We start from the raw sequence: 22912 nt of genomic DNA on the forward strand, positions 1-22912 counted from the left end.
AAATTACCAAATGTTTTAATTCCAATAGCCGATGATTAATACATTAATGTGCTCTATTAAATAAACAAAAAATGTTTTATCTTTCGTACATTGTACACACGACTACTGTTATGCCAGAAATGCGTCATTAAGTGGACTTGGTATTTTTTTTTTTTTTTTTTTTTTGAAATACAATTATATGTATGTTTTAACTTTCACAGATTTGTGTATAAATCTAATACAGTTTAAACGACATATTATGGAGTTTTCGAATTTGTTTCGCATATGAAACGCACTGCTATCAATGTAAAGCTTTGGACAGTATTGTAATAAATGTCGTGGGGGGGGGGGGGGGGGGGGGGGGGGGGGGGGGGGGGGGGGGGGGGGGGTGTCTACTAGATACTATTATGCCAAATCAGCATTTCACTTACCATAGCTGTGTACATAAAAGTATGTATAAATGCAAAAGAGACCAACAGATTTAACGCAACTAATTTCTCATAGAGCGTATACTAATAATATACATGACTAACATTCACAGATGGCATCTCTCTCTCTCTCTCTCTCTCTCTCTCTCTCTCTCTCTCTCTCTCTCTCTCTCTCTCTCTCTCTCTCCTTCAGATTTACTACCAATAATATTTCGCTTCATAATTATTGGGGGAATGTTTAATTTACCAATCCTACAGAGTAGAAAACTGCAACAAATATATAATCGTTATACGATTTTATTTCCTCAAAGAAAAGTGTTTCTAGAATTTGAGATATCCTCTGATAATGGATCAAAACCTACAACATATATACATACTGAAGGAGTAAACAAAACAAATAAAACTACAATGCATGATGACAAAAATAATACTTTCGAGTTTTCAAGGTTCATATTCCTTATCAACATGACGAGTATGACGTACTAATAGAAGAAGAAGGAATAAAGTCAGGGATGGTTATGCAGGTGCATCCCCTGACCAGATCCAACACAAACACGTTTGTCATTGATCGACTTCACTACCACAAGTGTTCCGTTTTGTTGAGGTCACACCATACTTTACAGAGTCCTCCAATGTTGACGTCTCTCGGCCATCAAATGCTGTTGTTTCTAAGTAACACCTACACGCTTATTTGTGTTGTAAACGTACATACTTCCTTTACTTGGTCGTGTCCTCAAGCATTTCTCCTGAAAACGAATATTCAGTTAAAGTATAAGTTTTAAATACATTTCTCTCGGCTATTAAATTGTAATCAGTTACAACTAGAAAGGTGAAGATAATGACTAAAAGTATCCATGATTCAAACACCAGTCTGAAGTATACTTTACAAACCAGGAATTATCTACATAGTCTAAATAAAATAGATTAATGTATAAGTTTTAAATACATTTCTCTCATAGCGGCTATTAACTTGTAATCAGTTGCAACTAGAAAGGTGAAGATAATGAACCTATGACTAAAAGTATCCATGATTCAAACACCAAACTGAAGTATATTTTACATACCAGGAATTATCTACATAGTCTAAATAAAATAGATTAATGTATAAGTTTTAAATACATTTCTCTCGGCTATTAACTTGTAATCAGTTGCAACTAGAAAGGTGAAGATAATGAACCTATGACTAAAAGTATCCATGATTCAAACACCAGTCTGAAGTATACTTTACAAACCAGGAATTATCTACATAGTCTAAATACAATAGATTAATATATAAGTTTTAAATACATTTATCTCATAGCGGCTATTAACTTGTAATCAGTTGCAACTAGAAAGGTGAAGATAATGAACCTATGACTAAAAGTATCCATGATTCAAACACCAAACTGAAGTATATTTTACAAACCAGGAATTATCTACATAGTCTAAATACAATAGATTAATGTGTAAGTTTTAAATATATTTCTCTCGGCTATTAACTTGTAATCAGTTGCAACTAGAAAGGTGAAGATAATGAACCTATGACTAAAAGTATCCATGATTCAAACACCAGTCTGAAGTATACTTTACAAACCAGGAATTATCTACATAGTCTAAATACAATAGATTAATGTATAAGTTTTAAATACATTTCTCGCATAGCGGCTATTAACTTGTAATCAGTTGCAACTAGAAAGGTGAAGATAATGAACCTATGACTAAAAGTATCCATGATTCAAACACCAGTCTGAAGTATACTTTACAAACCAGGAATTATCTACATAGTCTAAATACAATAGATTAATGTATAAGTTTTAAATACATTTCTCTCATAGCGGCTATTAACTTGTAATCAGTTGCAACTAGAAAGGTGAAGATAATGAACCTATGACTAAAAGTATCCATGATTCAAACACCAGTCTGAAGTATACTTTACAAACCAGGAATTATCTACATAGTCTAAATACAATAGATTAATGTATAAGTTTTAAATACATTTCTCTCATAGCGGCTATTAACTTGTAATCAGTTGCAACTAGAAAGATGAAGATAATGAACCTATGACTAAAAGTATCCATGATTCAAACACCAGTCTGAAGTATACTTTACAAACCAGGAATTATCTACATAGTCTAAATACAATAGATTAATGTATAAGTTTTAAATACATTTCTCTCATAGCGGCTATTAACTTGTAATCAGTTGCAACTAGAAAGGTGAAGATAATGAACCTATGACTAAAAGTATCCATGATTCAAACACCAGTCTGAAGTATACTTTACAAACCAGGACGTATCTACATAGTCTAAATACAATAGATTAATGTATAAGTTTTAAATACATTTCTCTCGGCTATTAACTTGTAATCAGTTTCAACTAGAAAGGTGAAGATAATGAACCTATGACTGAAAGTATCCATGATTCAAACACCAGTCTGAAGTATACTTTACAAACCAGGACGTATCTACATAGTCTAAATAAAATAAATTAATGTATAAGTTTTAAATACATTTCTCTCATAGCGGCTATTAACTTGTAATCAGTTACAACTAGAAAGGTGAAGATAATGAACCTATGACTAAAAGTATCCATGATTCAAACACCAGTCTGAAGTATACTTTACAAACCAGGAATTATCTACATAGTCTAAATACAATAGATTAATGTATAAGTTTTAAATACATTTCTCTCATAGCGGCTATTAACTTGTAATCAGTTTCAACTAGAAAGGTGAAGATAATGAACCTATGACTAAAAGTATCCATGATTCAAACACCAGTCTGAAGTATACTTTACAAACCAGGAATTATCTACATAGTCTAAATACAATATCCACCCCGGATCCGGCGGTTCCTGTGGTAGCCGTGCGGGAACGTTGAGCAGATGTATGTAGGGATCAAAACGTACTCCAACCCAGACTCACACAAACTAATAACGATATTTGTGTTTCTTTAAATATTCATAATATTTTAATACTGACTGTTTTTAACATATACTGACAGGCCATAATTATACGTCATATCTGGAATAATTCTAAAAGATAATTATTACCTCTTTTACCACAATCAACATAGTAAATATATTTTCTTACGTCTGCTGCTGTTGTTAATATCTTACCACATATCAGTGTCTTTTAAGCTAGTACAGGGTTCGACCTTAGCGGTAGATCGATGTGTTTTGGCTACAGATTTGTTGCTCGGGCTACCAGATGTCTAAACCCAGTAGTCTGCCGGGCTACTAGATATTTTACCACATCCAGTTACTCCGAAATCAACAAGATGCTTAAACAATTAAAAAACCCAACTGAAACAACATTTTGAATGCAAATAAATGATTTTGTTTTTTTCTCTTTTTAAAGTTCATTAAAATTATGGGGCTACCAATTTTTACTGAAGGCTACCATATTGGGCTACCACTGAAAAAAGTTAAGGTCAAGACTTGTATTACGATCACAGGGGTAGGGTTACTTCATTAGATTATCTGATACTCATGTCCGTTTTCATATGTCCGAAATGCTTGAGCTTCAAAATCCAATTGGTATATTACAAACATTAGAATGACCAGAAACTCTTTGAAAATACTTAAAGATGATTGTCTGTTATTTATTTTACGTTCATCTGCGTATGAACAAAATAATAAATTATCCGCAAACTGTGTAAATCGGCGAAACCGTTCATACATATGTTTACGGATGATTTATTTTTGTTCATACCCAGAAGAAAGTAGAAGAAAGGTAAGACAATCATTAAGATTAAATTTGAAACATATTTACAAATAATAACACTAAAATATCATGGTATATTTTGAATTATTTTATTTTCTAAAAACATAACGCTCAATAAATAAATTACATCGTCAGTGGGCTGTACCGATGGAATGACGTTAAGTAATTAATGTAACGGAAATGCAATTATAGATACGTGTATGGTGATGGAATGATTAGCTGTTAGAATAACATATACCACGTAAAGAGTTGTACGAAATATAACCTTTATTACCTGACGGAGGCAGATTCCCGTATGCATTCAGTTTTTCATAAGGTGTTGCATCATGGGATTGTAAACTGTCGTATGTGTTGGTCGATTCATTTGGCATACTTGTAGTGTCTGAAATGGACAAATATATTTGAAGATATCGTAAACAAAGAGGTATTTAACATAACTTTAATGTAAATTAATTATGTAGATTTATATGAATATATATTATATTTGGAAACATTGCAAATAGTGTTAAAATCAAAACTAATTTTATATGATTAGCTATGTTGGTTTATACGAAGGAAATATTATGGATATTTTTATGCCATTACACACCATGTCATAACAATTGCTCAATATCTAACTAGTTTAATATTGGAGCAAGTAGACTGGCGTAGTGGCTTTTGAACTAGAAAGACGTCACTTTGCATCGCCCTTCAGAAAATGAATTTGTTTGACAACGGATCCTGTTTTTAAAACGCAGTAATACTTTAAATACAAAATTGCTATTGAAAATGTTTCGTTCAGTGATGACTAACGTATCTAACCGTGTTTGTACAAAATAGTATACTAAAAATATTTACCATTATGAAATGTGAAATTACTGTAAGATAGGTTGTTGTATTTAACCTACTTTATATCACGCCAAAACGATAGTATCTGTCGTCGACCTGCTACACAATGTCAGCGTCACATCTATTCAATGCCACTCAACTAATTCAATCATTGTTGTGAATTTCAACACCTCATCAAATGGCAATTATTCCAAGATTCGCGCCAAAATCTAAACTGTACATTGCTGACGTCGTGTTGTTAATTGTGACGTCATGTAGGTTTACATGTGACGTAAACGACTATCTGACCCAATTCGTGGAAACATTACAAGTACATGTAGTAGGTTTGGACATCAGTTTACTTTTATGTTGCGGCTTTGTTGCAGTTGGTATGTAATAAATAAAATACTATACTGGCTTACTTGCCACACCATGTTTATGAGACTTGTCAACAGTATTAGTATCTGACTCGTTGTTTGCTCATGAGATACCAAAAGTGTTCCTGATTTTCTAAATGAACTATGCCATGTAAGCTCGTTTAGTATTAAATATATATATATATATATATATATATCACAGTTACAGAATATACGGTAATGTTGGCTGCATCTGCATTTACCTGAACCAGAAGTCTGTTGAAGTGTGTCCATTGTGATGTCTTGATAACTAAATAGAGAGAAACAACATGATAGGTCAAAGCAAACGTGTAACATGTCCATGTGTAGTATACAGAGATTATAATACGAACTTGTGTGTCATAGTGATGTTACCTGACACAAGCTTCGTAAAATCATTATGACTCACACGCGAATGTAAGCATTTCTTTATTATCACTATTATTATTTTTATTATTTATGAATAATGACTGTGTCATAACGTTTCAAGTAACTAGTCGACGATATAGTGTCTTGTTTAGAAATCAAATAATTTTCGTAAGCTAAGCCAGTTTTCCTTTATAGATCCTCCCTTTATCTAATGACAAACCAATTTCAAAACGAAATAAACGTTAGTTTATTAATGAAATATAAAATGTAACTACACATTTCACATACACAGAGCTCACATTGGAGAAGCAACGTCATATTATAAAAGTTTAAAGTTTGGTTTGTTTATTGCCAGCACTAGAGCACATTGATTAATTGGTAATCCTGACACGTAGTTGTCAGAGAAAACCCGCTACATGTTCCTTAATGCAGCAAGGGATCTTTTATGTGCATTTTCCCACACATAGGAAAGCACATACATCGGCCTTTGACCAGTTGTGGTGCACAGATGAGAACGAGGAAAAACAAAAACCCAATCATTTGAATGGATCCACCGAGGTGATTCGATATATGAAACAAAGAAAGAAACAAATGTTTTATTTAACGACGCACTCAACACATTTTGTTTGCGGTTATATGGCGTCAGACACCGGGTTAAGGATCACACGGATATTGGGAGAGGAAACCTGCTGTCGCCACTTCATGGGCTACTCTAGTTTATATGCAGCCTACTATAATAAACAACTCTGTCACGTAAGCTAAATAAGGTTTTGGTACCACTCCAGACACATCGAGACACTTTAAAATGTTCTAACACTCGAGACAATTTGTTAAAAACCACTTTGTGCCGAGGCCACATTATCCTCGTTACCTACAGTCTAGTTGGAAGTTTATCATCATATAACTTCGTATTTTCCAAAGATGCTAAACATAATCTTTTCCTGGTCCAGATACGTAAAAAAACCCAACCCCACTTTCTTACCCAGACAAAGTTCCAGGACAGATCAATTACAAATAAAACTGTTAGGTATATTATTAATTATGTTATACTCACACGCTCGTTTCCTTTTGACGTTTAGATTCTGAAAGCAATAAGGTTAACTAAATTGTATATAATGTAATATAGTATAGTATAATATAACATAACATAACATAGCATAACACAGCATAACATAGCATAACATAACATAACATAACATAATATATGTACTGAACACACATTTTATAGTTGTAATCTTAAAACGTTTAAAGCTTTTACCTTAGCCAGTCAATTTAATGTGGAAAACAATAGTAGTATAAGGGCCTGTACACACCCATGACCTACTTTCCGTGACCTTGACCTTGGTGTACTTGGCAGGTGTGTCATAGTGGTGTGGTCTACTAGGGTGAACGCTCGCCCGTGTCCCTGACTGACTTAGGTTGGTACTGATGTCCTTGGACTGGCCCTGACCGACTTAGGTTGGTACTGATGTCCTTGGACTGGCCCTGACCGATTTGTTTAGCATTGACCGACTTAGAAGGCAGTGACTGGTATACCTGGGCAGGTGTGCGACCTTGGTGTAAGTCATAGCCTTGACGTACTTGGTGTGTGACTCATCGCCTAGCCTTGTCAGGGATGGTGTAAGATCATTAATTGCTACTAATGGGAAAGTGCAGCGGGTTTCCTCACTAAAACTGTCAGTAGTATGTTTCACATCCAATAGCCGATGATTAATAAATCGAGATGCTCTAGTGGTGTCGTTAACCTACCACTTCTAAGGACTGCCCGACGCGAGGTGGTGTATTTAATTTTAGCGCGCTGAATGTTGAATGGTTATCACTGTTTACATCCGGCAAGTGATGGTATCTTGTGTTGTCAGTCTCTAAATAAAATACTCTACGGAACTTCTAGAAGTTAAGTTCTCAAAGTCTGGCAGAAAGACGAAATGATTGAAATAGGTGTAAAAAGGAATTCTCGTTCTACACTATCTGATAGCGCATTCACAAGATTATTATGAACTGACCTATTTCGTCGCTTCATCCCGCGAGCACACACACACCCACACATATATATGGTTTAAATGACAGGATTTGCCAATGTCTCGGTAGCTCAGTCGTTAGCGTCGTCGACTTGAGCGTGAAAGGTACTTCGATCATATCTTATGTGGTAGAATTTTTCTTTTCTATTATTATTTTTTAAATTAGTTTATTTATTTATTTATTTATTTATTTATTTGTTTTTATTTTATTTATTTATTTATTTGTTTATTTATTTATTTTGTTCAAGCAGAACCCAATACAAGCATCCTCTAATAACCCTGTGTGGACGGGACGTAGCTCAGTGTTCCCTTGATGTGCGGTAGGTCTGGGATCGATCCCCGTCGGTGGGCCCATTGGGCTATATCCAGCCAGTGCTCCACAACTGGACAACGACCGTGGTATGTGCTATCCTGCCTGTGGGATAGTGTAGGATCCCTTGCTGCTAATCGGAAGAGTAGCCCATGTAGTGGCGACAGCGGGTTTTCTCTCAAAATCTGTGTGGTCCTTAACCATATGTCCGTATAACCGTAAATAAAATGTGTTGAGTGCGTCGTTAAATAAAACATTTCTTTCTTTCCTCAATCAATATCTGTGTGGTCCTTAACCATATGTCCGTATAACCGTAAATAAAATGTGTTGAGTAAATAAAACATTTCCTTCCTCGTAAAATAAAGATTAATTGAATACAAATATTTATTTTTAGTATTTTGTTTTAGTCATAGGGAAAGAAAGACATATTTGTCTCGAAGAAAGGAATGTTTGTTAAGAAGAAAGGCATATGCGTTTAAGGAGAAGAAAGGAATATTTGTTAAGGAGAAGAAAGGGATGTTTGTTAAGGGAAGAAAGGAATGTGTGTGTGTGTGTGTGTGTGTGTGTGTGTGTGTGTGTGTGTGAAACATCCCCAGCCCATTGCTTTGAAGAAAGAACGACCTTGGCACACTTGTCAGGTGTCTGGCCTTGGCGTGAGTCATGGACCGCCCTTGGCATACTTGGCAGGTGTCTGGCCTTGGTATGAGTCATGCCCTGACCTACTTAGACTAGTTCCGTTGTGCCCTTGGACTGTCCCCCAGACTATTGTCCTTGGCCTACTTACGACTGGTCTTGACCTATGTAGGCTCGTATTTAGATATAAAAAGGGGTGTTTTGTTAGTAGCGTCATTCGCTTGCCGAAAGTTCTGTGAACGAGATCTATTTTTGCTTTGGAGTTTGAAGATATTCTGGTACGAAGAAAATGACATCGGGATATTCGAGCAGTGTTAGTAGCAGCAGCAGTAGCGACGAGGACGACGTCTTGGTCTGCAAATGTTCAGAAAGACATACGATCAAAAGAGTGACTACCAAACAAGATGAGGAGAAGAAGAGTATTCATTATACGGATCAAACGGATGCTACACGTGACATTGGGGTTGGAACTGAAGATGGCGAACTCGTGGATGAACCCACAGATCAGACGGATGCTGCCTGTGAAACAGATGCTGCCTGTGAAACAGATGCTGCCTGTGAGGAAGATTGCTATTCGAGACGTTACGTGTTCTGTCATCGTCCCGAAATGAGACATTTCTATGCCCGGATGCTGACGTATGCTCGGTGGCCCATACAATTACGTCAAAAACCAAAAGAACTTGCCAAGGCCGGTTTCTACTACACGGGAGACCACGATGCCATCACCTGTTACTGTTGCGGACTTCGCGTCTACCGATGGAAGAAGACAGACGACCCAGTGATGGAACATTACAGACTCTCTCCAAGATGTCCTTATGTGAACAACCTGTTCAGACGTTAAATGTTTTAGACACTTGTGTGCTATGTTTTCATGTTGTATGTTGTGAATAAAACCGTGAATAACAGGTTTTGCTTTCTTATTTATGTCCTGGGTCCACGAGTGTGTCTCTGGACGTGTCGCTATGGTAGTAACACTGGTAAAGGGTAATATTTTGGTAACGATTATTTTTGGGAGCTCGCACGATGAGATTTGTGCTTGGGAGGAGGGACACTGGTCATACGTATCACACACATTCAAACATTCCTGTATCATATCTTTATGCGTCATAAGGTATATAAGTAAAAGTTTTGGAAAACTCGTCATTTGAGGTAGAACTTTCAGAGGAGCAACATGTCAGACCAGTACAAGTTATATGTACCCGACGTGGATAAGTGGACCCGTTTCTATAAACTGCAGGCAGAAGGTAAACTTCAACCTCATTTTCCAGTGCAACGTGGTGGGAAAAGTCAGATCATGTACAGTGTGGATCGATGTCTACGATCCCACGTGGAAAAAAGAAAAAGAGGAACAGAACAAGTCCCCGACACCTAAAGTCGACATGGTCTCCCCAACACAACAAGTGGTAGAACAAGCCAAAGCCGATCTGAAACGGAAACATCAACAACAACAACAAAGTGGTACGGGTTGGAAAGCCCCGAAACTGCAGAAGCATTTCTAAATAAACTATAAAAGGAACTATGTGGATCAGATATCGTCATTTCATTTAGAGTCGTCATGCAGAGCACATGTTCAGAATGTGGTTTCACATTCTCGAGGAGAGACGCCATGTTAAGACATTTTCAACAAAAACATGCTAAAGGTCTACCACCACCACCACCACCACAACAGCAGCCACCACCACCACCACCACCACCACCACCACCACCACAGCAGCAGCAGCCACCACCACCACCACCACCACCACAGCAGCAGCCACCACCACCACCACCACCACCACCACCACCACAGCAGCAGCCACCACCACCACCACCACCACCACCACCACAGCAGCAGCCACCACCACCACAGCAGCAGCAGCATCCCCTAAGATTGCTACATCCCTTCACCATGATCGTGTCGGGACCCACGTCGTGTGGAAAGACATTTTTGGTATACAAATTGTTGAGAGATGGTAAAATCCAGCCGCCTCCCCAGCGCATCATCTGGCTCTACAAACGATGGCAACCCCTCTATGATATGATCAAAAAGGTTGCTCGAGTGAAATTTGTTCAAGGTATACCTGAGAATTTGGAAAAGGATCGTTATTTGGATCCCAGAGTCAGAAATCTCATCGTGTTGGACGACCTGATGTGTATGGCTAATAAAGACCCAAGGATCACCGACCTGTTCACAGAAGGAAGTCATCACAGAAACTTATCCGTCATCGCTATCAACCAGAACCTGTATCACAGCAAGGACCCGACACAGAGAAGAAACTGCCATTATCTAGCGCTGTTCAACAACCCCATCGACAAGCAGCAAGTTCTGACTTTGGCACGGCAGATGTATCCGGAAAACACTAGTCATTTCATGCATCAGTTTGAGGAAGCTACCCACAGGCCCTACGGACATCTCTTGGTGGACTTGAAACCGACCACACCCGAACATTGGCGTCTTCGGCCTAATGTTTTAGAGACGGGGCCGTCCGAATGGTATAAAAGCACGAGCATAACGGCGAATGTCTCAGAAGACGTGCAACCACTGTCGAAGAAAGAGCTCTACCTGCAAATTATGCAAAGGGGCGCATTCAAGAGAAAACTACCAGGCATACCCGCCTACGAAAGTGACGACGAAGAAGAAGATGATGAGGTAGAACCCTATCTGAAAAAAGTCAAGAGGATGCAGTCTTGCGATACGTGTGGTCTGGTCTTTAAAGACGGAAGCGACTTGCAGCGACACGTGAAAACGTGCGAAAAGGGAAATGGAGAGCCGTCGCCCGACCTGGAAAACGAAGGCATTCGTCTCATGGTGGAACGTGAATTCGACATCAATCGTGACTATCTCCAAAGCAAGAGGAAACGCTACGAAGAAAAAAACATGTCCCAAGATGCCATTGAAAGAAACATGAAGACATTGCAATGGAAGTTATTTAAAGACACGTACTCTCGCTTTCTGACATATATGCATTACTTTGACAAAGGTCCCAACACCAGGAACATTTTACAGTTTGTGAATCCAGACAAAGATGTGAGACCACAGATTCGTTCTAAATTAAATCAGTATCGTTCATGGATCGGCGAATATTTGGATGAACAAGACGACGACGATACCGACGATGAGGAGGACGACAGTGATGAAGAGAAATGAACACTCATATTATTCGCATGTCGCCCTTAAGGCCTCTCGATGTAACCCAATGTGTGTCCATTTCATGTGTAGTTGTCTCTAGAGAGACCAGTGATTGTAATTTAGAAATAAAAAAAAATGAAAAACCAAACCATTGCGTTTGTTTTTTTGTGTTTTTTACTCTATGACTAGATTTGTGATTGGATATTTCTACCGCTACTTTATAGTAGCAAGAGCTGTGTGTACAAGACAGAACATACCACGACCTTTCATATACCAGACATAATACACTGGTTGGCTATAGCTTAATGGGCCACCGACGGGGATCGATCCTAGATCGACCACTGTATTTACCCATTTGGTAATTAAAAAGCCCTGTAAAAAGGCTTGTACTCTAGGGAAATACTTGTGTTTAAAATGCAGTTAAAAGATCATAGGTTAGGTTGGAGGGTTGAGTTGCAGTCACGCGTTCTTTCTTCAAAGCAGTGGGTTCGGGATGTTTCACACACACACACACACACACACACACACACACACACACACACACACACATTCCTTCTTCCCTTAACAAACATCCCTTTCTTCTCCTTAACAAATATTCCTTTCTTCTCCTTAACGCATATGCCTTTCTTCTTAACAAACATTCCTTTCTTCGAGACAAATATGTCTTTCTTTCCCTATGACTAAAACAAAATACTAAAAATAAATATTTGTATTCAATTAATCTTTATTTTACGAGGAAGGAAATGTTTTATTTACTCAACACATTTTATTTACGGTTATACGGACATATGGTTAAGGACCACACAGATATTGATTGAGGAAAGAAAGAAATGTTTTATTTAACGACGCACTCAACACATTTTATTTACGGTTATACGGACATATGGTTAAGGACCACACAGATTTTGAGAGAAAACCCGCTGTCGCCACTACATGGGCTACTCTTCCGATTAGCAGCAAGGGATCCTACACTATCCCACAGGCAGGATAGCACATACCACGGTCGTTGTCCAGTTGTGGAGTACTGGCTGGATATAGCCCAATGGGCCCACCGACGAGGATCGATCCCAGACCTACCGCACATTAAGGGAACACTGAGCTACGTCCCGTCCACACAGGGTTATTAGAGGATGCTTGTATTGGGTTCTGCTTGAACAAAATAAATAAATAAACAAATAAATAAATAAATAAAATTAAAACAAATAAATAAATAAATAAATAAACTAATTTAAAAAATAATAATAGAAAAAAAAATTGTACCACATGAGATACGATCGAAGTACCTTTCACGCTCAAGTCGACGACGCTAACGACTGAGCTACCGAGACATTGGCGAATCCTGTCATTTAAACCATATATATGTGTGGGTGTGGGTGTGCTCGCGGGATGAAGCGACGAAATAGGTCAGTTCATAATAATCTTGTGAATGCGCTATCAGATAGTGTAGAACGAGAATTCCGTTTTACACCTATTTCAATCATTTCGTCTTTCTGCCAGACTTTGAGAACTTAACTTCTAGAAGTTCCGTAGAGTATTTTATTTAGAGACTGACAACACAAGATACCATCACTTGCCGGATGTAAACAGTGATAACCATTCAACATTCAGCGCGCTAAAATTAAATACACTACCTCGCGTCGGGCAGTCCTTAGAAGTGGTAGGTTAACGTCACCACTAGAGCATCTCGATTTATTAATCATCGGCTATTGGATGTGAAACATACTTCTGACAGTTTTAGAGAGGAAACCCGCTGCACTTTCCCATTAGTAGCAATTAATGATCTTACACCATCCCTGACAAGGCTAGGCGATGAGTCACACACCAAGTACGTCAAGGCTATGACTTACACCAAGGTCGCACACCTGCCCAGGTATACCAGTCACTGCCTTCTAAGTCGGTCAATGCTAAACAAATCGGTCAGGGCCAGTCCAAGGACTTCAGTACCAACCTAAGTCGGTCAGGGCCAGTCCAAGGACATCAGTACCAACCTAAGTCAGTCAGGGACACGGGCGAGCGTTCACCCTAGTAGACCACACCACTATGACTCACACCAAGGCCAGACACCAAGGTCAAGGTCACGGAAAGTAGGTCATGGGGGTGTACAGGCCCTTATACTACTAACACTATTAAAATGGAGGCATTATAAAGTATACATTGAAAGTTACATATACCCCAACCTTGTTTAAAACAGACATATAAGACTTGTACAGTACATGACCTTACTAACATGGGTGTTTGTGTTCATGTAGACAGAATGCAAAAGGTTTGAAAGAGAATTGTGTTCTACCCGGCAGAATCAAAGCAACCACCATGGTCATTCCATGTAGGGTGATGTGTGTGTGTGTGTGTGTGTGTGTGTGTGTGTGTGTGTGTGTTTGTTTGTGTGTGTGTGTGTGTCTGTGTGTGCGTCTGTGTCTGTGTGTGTGTGTGTCTCTGTGTGTGTCTGTGTGTGTGTTGGTGTGTGTGTGTGTGTTTCTGTGTGTGTCTGTGTGTGTGTGTTTGTTTGTGTGTGTGTGTGTCAGTGTGTGTGCGTGGTGTGTGTGTGTGTTTGTTTGTTTGTGTGTGTGTGTTTGTGTGTGTGTGTTTGTGTTTTGGTGTGTGTGTGTTTGTGTGTTGGGGTGTGTGTGTGTATGTGTGTGTGTGTATGTGTGTGTTTGTGTTTTGGTGTGTGTGTGTTTGTGTGTTGGGTGTGTGTGTGTTGGGGTGTGTCTGTGTGTGTCAGTGTGTGTGTATGTGTCTGTGTGTCTGTGTGAGTGTGTGTGTGTGTGAGTGTCTGTGTGGCTGTGTGTTTGTGTGTGTGTCTGTGTGTGTGTGTGTTTGTTTGTGTGTGTGTGTGTGTGTGTGTCAGTGTGTGTGTGTGGTGTGTGTGTTTGTTTGTCTGTGTGTGTGTGTTTGTGTGTGTGTGAGAGTTTGTGTGTGTGTGTGTTTGTGTGTGTGTGTGTGTGTGTGTTTGTGTGTGTGTTTGTTTGTGTGTGTGTGTGTGTGTGTGTGTGTGTGTGTGTGTGTGTGTGTGTGGGGTGGGTGTGATCAGTTGTCGTTAAAACTAAAGGGATACAGATTTGAATAGAAAAAATCATTTTCTTATTATCTCCATAAATATTATTTTCTTAGACCTACCTTTTATGTGGGATTACTTATAAACACAAATAAAACAAATAATTACTGAGAGAGAGAGAGAGAGAGAGAGAGAGAGAGAGAGAGAGAGAGAGAGAGAGAGAGAGAGAGAGAGAGCGAGAGAGAGTAAAATACACCACTATGGTTATTCCATGCAGGATGATGTGCTGCATCATAGTCCAGTGGAGGTCAGCTTTGAAAAGTGAGTGGGGGTCACTAGAGGTCACAAAAGGTCATGGGATACACATTAAAACCCCCATTATATTTTAATATTTTGTCATAACCATTATCTTCATTGTCCTACTTTTTATGTAGGATTACTTATAAGCACATGTGTTGCTTTAAAATGTCTATTTGCACAGTATTCAATACACAATGTCAATGTTAACGTCACTTCTCTCAGTTCGATTGATTTTTCGATTATAAAAGGGGGTTTCAAATAGGATATTGTTCTAGCCAAGAGAGGCAAAGCAGCCACTATCATATTGCATTGGAAGTCAGATTTGAAACGTGTGTGGGTGTCACCAGAGGTCATTAACGGTCAAAGAGTACAAATTAAATTTGAAGGAAAAAGTAAATTGTCATGTTCTTCATCAATTTTATATTCACTGTCATCCATTTGTTGAGGTGATAGTAGGTACGTGTGTTTGCATAGCTTTTACCATGTTGTTGTGGCCTCTAACCGGAAGTACCATTACTCATATTGAAATCCAAATACTACTTAGGAAACCTCACTCTGGGCCTAATCCACGAAGGCCATACATTCCTTGTTTCATAATTAATGTACCCTTCAATAGCGACGCTGAGTATAGTTTGTAACTCTGTTTATTTATTCTTGTTCATGAATTTTCCTTTATAACCATTGATTAAATATATCCGAAGTTCTACAGTCGCATGTTTTGATTTAATTCTCAACAGCGCGTTAGCGTTTAAAGGCTGACCCAAACCCAACAAAGATTGCCGTGTCTTGCCAATTCACTACTATTTGCTCCACGGATTAAAAATAGTTCCAACATTGAACACGTGTTTAGCCATGGTAGAATGGAGATAAACATCATCTGATGTCAGATTGGAGGTAGTCTATCGTGCAGCTAACACCGCTAAATGTTACATTTAAAACCTCACGCTAACCCGTTCTGTTTGAAATGCCATTTAGCAGTGTTAAATGCACGATAAACTACCTCCAATCTGATGTCAGATGATGTTTATCTCCTAAATGCCTCAGTCACGGAGAACAATTACAAGCTCCAATCCCCTTCACGAAGGAGGTTCAACTGGCTCCCCACAAATCTCGACGCACGGCAGTGTCCATGTTGATTCTCCCCTCCCCCCCCCCCTCTCTCTCTCCTCTCTCTCTCTCTCTCTCTCTCTCTCTCTCTCTCTCTCTCTCTCTCTCTCTCTCTCTCTCTCTCTCTGTCTGTGTGTGTGTGTGTGTGTGTGTGTGTGTGTGTGTTATAGAACCAAAACGTATTTTAAACTGCCTTTCTGAATTAAAAAACACCCCAACAAATCTGTCGAACTGAGAAAATTCTGTGTGTTATTTGTGTTTATAAGTTATCTATCATAAAAGGTAGTTAGTGCCATGGGTCAGACTATACTTAGCTTATTTAGTCTTAAAAAAATATTCAGGTTAGCTTTGTGTAAAATATTACATTAAAATGTTATAAAATGTGGGTTATAGGTCTTTGAAAAGTAAGCTGTGGCTATAACAGCCAGAATAGCTGCATGAGGGCCGTTAGAACTCCCCTGGGTCCCATAACAAGGCCCATTTAAAAACATAATATCATTTCAGAAAACCTGACAATGGGCTCACGGATAGTCAATGATTGACAAACAATGTTTTGTTATTTCATGAACATGGATAAATAATTTAACATTTGATAATCAATGTACTGTAAACATGAACTAACCCGATCTAACTAGGACACCTTTTCTCAGTAAGATGAGAATAATCAACACAGCAGCGACACTGGTGACAACGAATCCTACTACGAGACCAACAGCAACTCCCACTCCTAGTCCAGACGAAGACGATTCTAGAACATACATTATGCAACTTAAATTAGTCAAGAATACCATGGTTGGTCGTGGGATAACATGTCACAAGACTTGCCAAATGTATCTAACAACCGTGGAGAAAATGTAGTCGGATATGTTTTAAAACAATAAACTGTATCCTAACAAAACATCAAGCCATAACAAACCCAGATTAAATTGTTTAATGTATGTTACATATTGAACAGGCTCGTGATTTTCTTTATAAATTAACAAAAGAAGACAAAACGTATCTGTACAGCAAACATCTGCTTTATATATAAAGCAAGGATTCAAAGACAAAGGACACTTGTAGCGAAACCCTCTCTTAGTCCAGACAGAGAATATTCGACATACAGCACAGTCAGGTTTTACTAGTAAGACGAAACATCTTATTGTAATCGTAAAACAAATACAAAATACAATAGATATGTAAATAACGCCACTACATCATTGATACTACAGCAACCAAGTAATGAAGAACCAGCTCTCCACGACTGACATATCAAATGTGCTGTCTTGTCTGTGGCAAAGTCTATATCAAAGATAACTTACTGTGATAAATAAATGATATGTAGTGTGACGGAATATGGTTGACTATTTCAGAGACTCGAACTGCTACAAACTATTAAAAATTAAATGAGGCATTACACCTGTGTATGTTATTTCTAAAACAAATATAATGTACTCACTGGAAAAGGGCAGGGTCCTGCAAGTAGTCAAACAGAAACCGCTGTCGTCTTTCCTAGATGAAGAGAATATTTTGAAGAAGTATGAGGAACTGGATTGCAAGCGATCGACATGTAGAGTAAACGTGTTGTTTTCTCTGTGAGTAGTTAACATGGACACAACATCCCAGCGTGTGTTCTTTGGGAGACGCTGTTCAACAGAGAACCCGTTTGATTTTTCGGTTCTGTCATAATTCCACTCCAAATCCACACTGGTCTCTGACTGATCTGTGCAGTAACACGAATCTGGAGCTGATTCCATAATTACAAAATAAATATTTAATAAGTCTACTTTAAAAACATAATCTGTATTTTAAAAATAGGACTTCACTTGTCACTATCTGGGTGACAAGTGAATTACAAATCTGAACCATATGCATCGACCAAAAAGAAACAGAAACAATCCAACTTAAATAATTCAAGTTGGCCGTTGGTTAACATTTATCTTGTGAGATATTTGAAAACATATTTAACGGGTAACAGTCGTTGGATACGTTTTGAAACAGCGTGTTGTAACATAAATTATATCTAACAGACATATTACTATTTAATATGTTATGTCTTACATATTCTCAAAAATAAGATATTAAAACAAACTTGTGTGTTCTAACTATGCTAATTACGGTTCATTTGACCGTATACTTGTCGTGCATCCCTAAACATTCGCATGTGTAGTGTTACCTGCGGTAGACGGTTTGGATTTAACATCATCATTACGTCATCATCACAGAGTAGCCAAGCAGATTTTACAAAATCGATCTCCAACATACAGGTTATTTGAAATAGGTGTGCAATAATATCTGTAATTACACTGCTGTTGGTTGATAAACATGGATGTACATGTGTTTAACAATAATATCTGCAATTACACTGCTGTTGGTTGATAAACATGGATGTGTTTAACAATAATATCTGCAGGGGCTCTATACTGTGCAAGCCAAGTTTATAGAGGGGTCGAACCATGCTCCCCTGGAAAATATATTGGAAACAAAGAGAAGAAAATATGCTTCAACAAGAGGTCAGTGGGTCGACCGCCCCCCCCCCCCCCCCCCCCCCCTTCCCCCCCCCCCCCCCCCCCCTTCACACGCGACAGTAAGGGCACTTAATAACTGATCAATACCACGTAGCAAACTAAATCAAAACTTCCAACCTTGATACACAAATCAATATATTTATAAATATTCTGGTGAAAACAAACGATTTTCACATTTTATTCATATAGGTTTACAAAATTCAAATGACATCCCGGAAGTATTTCACCAAAATATATGTCTTATTTACAGAACACATTTATTTTAATGACTCCGGCAATGTCCTTTCAATGTAAACACGCCATTTCGAGGTAGTATTAAGGTTGACCCGCATTGTTTTCCCAATGTCCCAAGTCACCTATTGCAAAATAAAACAAGATATTGCAAGCTAAGTATTAATAAAAGCTTACAGAAGATAACCCCTACCTAGGCCCTAAGGCTGATAACTGCTGGGTCGCATTTCGCATCAAGTGTGTCAATGTGGACAGATTGCCGACTTCTGTTTTACTAACAGTCAACAATTAACACCTATCTTTGACAGTCCACTTACATGATGTTTGCCCAGGTTGACCCTGTTAGAGAAGTATCTAAATAAATAACAAAGATCAGCTCACCAGTGACAATAACACTTGCTGAGCCTGTCAGAGAACCATATCTAGGAGACACAGTTGAAGTATTTAAATAAATAACAAAGATCTACTAACCTGTGACAATAACACTTGCTGAGCCTGTCAGGGAACCATATCTGGCAGACACAGTTGTCGCTGAACACGTGTACTCTCCTTGGTCAGAGTCACGGAACGCAGCAATCTGTAACACAGGACCAACACCTACACGTGTCGAGCCGCGAGTCCACTCAAACGTACAGGTGGCTGGGTTACTGTCAGCGGAACAGCGTAATATGACTTGTTTCCCCCGCTCTACTCTTGTGTGCTTATCGGAGGATATCGTCACCCGTGGAGAATCTGTACAGATCAGCATAAAATGAATAAAGACATACACACGAATAAGATATACTCATACATACAGCCAAATAAATAGATCAATACACAGACCAGTAAAGAAACAGAGAAAAGATATAAATAATGATATACAGCTTAAGTAACATGTGGCTAATTGTTTTATATACCCATGTTTAATCAACATGTATAGAACCTTATATATAAATACAACACATCGTACATGTTTCAAACATGTATAATAAGCCACTTTGGCAGAGTAGACGGTATATATAGTACGATCCAAACAAATGTGTTAACTATACTAACGCTGAACTAGTGACTGCTACTACATGCATACCAATATACTATCACATACTAATATATTACGTGAGCTCCGTGGTCTAGTGGATAAGCTGCTGGACAATCAAGCCGACGACAGTGGTTCAAATCCCGTCAAAGCTAGCTCACACATTCATTCATCTTTCTCATCTATCACCCTCTGCCTATCATTCTCATTATCTTAATATAAAAAACTTTCCAATTTCTCCCACGATTTCAATCTGTTTCAACCCTTTCTGTCAATTTCCTCCGACTCTGTCTTCTGAGCTGTCCACACTATCGCCTACCTGTCTCAACTTCCTCCACGGGTGCAGTCTCTGTGTATATCCCTGCACCCACCTGGCATCCTCGTCCTCTGCTGCTAATAAAGCTGGTCTGACCCACGGCACTAACTAACGACCGCCAGTAGTAGGGGTGCATAGTAGGTGGTTATAAGTGCCTCTTAACAATGCCAGAAGTAACTAATGAACACTCCCTGAAGTGGTCAAACTAAGTCCACAGCTAAAAGCTGATGGGGAACAGGTGTGTGGCACATATAGCCACAAGAGACAAGCACCTGTCGCGGTTGGAGAGACAAGGACTGGGATGTGGAGGTGGACAGCGAAAGAAGTTGAAAGATAGGAGGAGTTGCCAGATCGGGAAGAAATGAGATGGAATTCAAAGGAGAGAAAGGAAAAAAAATAAAATAATAATAATAATAATAATATATAATAATATCATATTGTAAACTAATATATTATTATTACATATAGTATACATTGAGCTGCACTGTGTTAGACGTAGGTCTCGATTGTCCGTCTCTGTCTGGGAAGATAGTCACATCTGTACATCTGTACTCGTCTCCATTACTACTGCATACTAACATATTACAAACTAATATACTACAAACTAAAATAGTGTTACTTACAGTACACATTGAGCTTCATTGGTCTGGACTCGATTATCCGTCTCTGTCTGTGAAGAGATTCCCAGCTTGTACTCGTCTCCATTACTACTAACATATTACATACTAATATACTAGAAAGTAAAATAATGTTACGTACAGTATACATTGAGCCGCACTGTGTTAGACACAGGTCTGGATTGTCCGTCTCTGTCTGTGAAGAGATTCCCAGCTGTACACTTGTACTCATCTCCGTTGTGTTCCTTTGATGGTGTGAACGTGTAGTTGAATCCTGTGTGTTCTATAGTGTTGTTATTTCTAATCCAGTGAAAGGTAGCCTCTGGGTTTCCTTCATCTCCACTTGGTAAAGAACAAATCAGTGACGCTGATCTGTCTTCAAGCCATGGATGTGATGAACCTGGAGACAAACTCGGTGTGCCAGGAGGATCTGAATATTAAACAGTGTATAATACAACATTATAAAAGAAAACAAGGGTAAAGTATAATAAGTATTTAAAATTGTTTAAAGAAAATAATTTCCTTTGACATGTTTCAGTTCATCATCAGGATGGAACAACTGCTAAATAACTGCTAAATATGACGTTATACATATTATGACGGGACTGTAGTAGAAGGGAAATTGATAATTATTCAATTACATAATGATTATGTTTGTCTAACGAATAACATTAAGAAGTAGAGAAAACTTCTTAAAACACGACATTGTTTTGGTCTTTCTTTTCATTTCGTCATTGGTTACGAGGTGATGAAATGTGAAAATGAAGAATTTAAAGACCTATTTAATGGTCTAACAAAGTATTACCTGAACAAAAATAATTTGATTTGTCACTAGATGTACTTTATACAACCATCTTCATAACCACCATACTCCATTTATTAATGACATTTTGTAAAAATAATTGAAATATGGCAATGGTCTGTTATTCAAAAACTAAAATTACCAAGAGTGATGACATGGATTTCACTCCATCATGGTTCAGTTAAGGTGATGCGATAACTAGATTTGGTTTCCAACAATTAATGTTATTTTTATTTATTATCCATTTTTAGATAAATAAGGTCCTTAAATCCGTGACAACATGCCTTTAATATATGAGCTGTCACATGGGGAACCCTACAACTTAGCAAAAACAACAACAACACCCCCCTCCCAAAACAAATAAAAACATAAAAAATAAACAAAATCCCCACGTTTTTTCTTTCCTTTTTTTTGTAAATAACAGGTAATAACCTTAAAAAACTAAATCTCAGGTATTTGGGCTCTATTATAATAATTATTTTGTAAAACTAGAGCATCAATGACGTCACTTTTTCAACATAAATGTAGACGACGTCAAAATGAAATTTCAACTTTATTACCTTACTTCCCACCCAATTTCAACGAAATCAATTGATTTGGAAATCGGTATTTTTTTTTTTCTGTTTACCCAGTATTTTATGTTATATATTCGGGTTTTTTTTTTAAAGCGATGTATTTTTTGCTAAAAATAAATCTGCAGATCCCATACATGAATGTGACACTAATAGTGAAAAATATGAAAATTAGCGAAAAACAACATTTCGTACCCCTTTTTTCAAATTCCTGTTACATATTGCACCCCACCCCACTTTATTCAGATTCCTCTTTCTGCCATTGAGTAATTTCATATTTTGTTGTTGTCGCACTGTCGAACTATATCGTTCCATTTTCAGCTGGTAGAGGGCATGTTGTATCTTGGTACTTGGGGCGGACAAAGTGTCGATTGGTTTTATACAGGTAGTTTTGGTTTCTGTTGTTCCCGCTGTTCCATTTATGCGGGACGGCCAGCCCGCTATTGCATTTGTCCGCCCCGTTTTCGTGTTTTGCCACCCAGTGGCGTAGCGTGGGCGGGACCACCTGGGCTTTTGCCGCGGGCGCAAAATTCTGGACTGGTGGAAGGGAGACTCGGAACGTGCTAACGGTCCGCTGATTAGGAGGCGCAATACTTGCCTTGGTCCGGACGCCTGGCCCGGGTGCTGGCAACCCACGCTACGCCACCCCATTTATTTTTATCACACTCCTGAAAAAAAAATCGATCAGTCTGCATATTC

General features: G+C 38.3%; 1 protein-coding gene across 1 annotated transcript; it reads right to left on the bottom strand.

Moving 5' to 3' along the window:
* Nucleotides 1-688: 688 nt before the first annotated feature.
* LOC121392000 lies at nucleotides 689-21269 on the bottom strand (the record flags this gene model as incomplete). The annotated part of the gene is made up of 8 exons (XM_041523420.1): nucleotides 689-1153; nucleotides 4385-4492; nucleotides 5537-5583; nucleotides 6736-6763; nucleotides 16776-16901; nucleotides 17592-17879; nucleotides 19363-19623; nucleotides 20982-21269. Coding segments are annotated over 8 exons (1175 nt in total), but the record flags the coding sequence as incomplete, so codon positions are not given.
* Nucleotides 21270-22912: the final 1643 nt, after the last annotated feature.

Source organism: Gigantopelta aegis, unplaced genomic scaffold (genome assembly GCF_016097555.1).
Source record: "Gigantopelta aegis isolate Gae_Host unplaced genomic scaffold, Gae_host_genome ctg3244_pilon_pilon:::fragment_2, whole genome shotgun sequence".
In the NCBI taxonomy this organism is placed as follows: domain Eukaryota; kingdom Metazoa; phylum Mollusca; class Gastropoda; order Neomphalida; family Peltospiridae; genus Gigantopelta; species Gigantopelta aegis.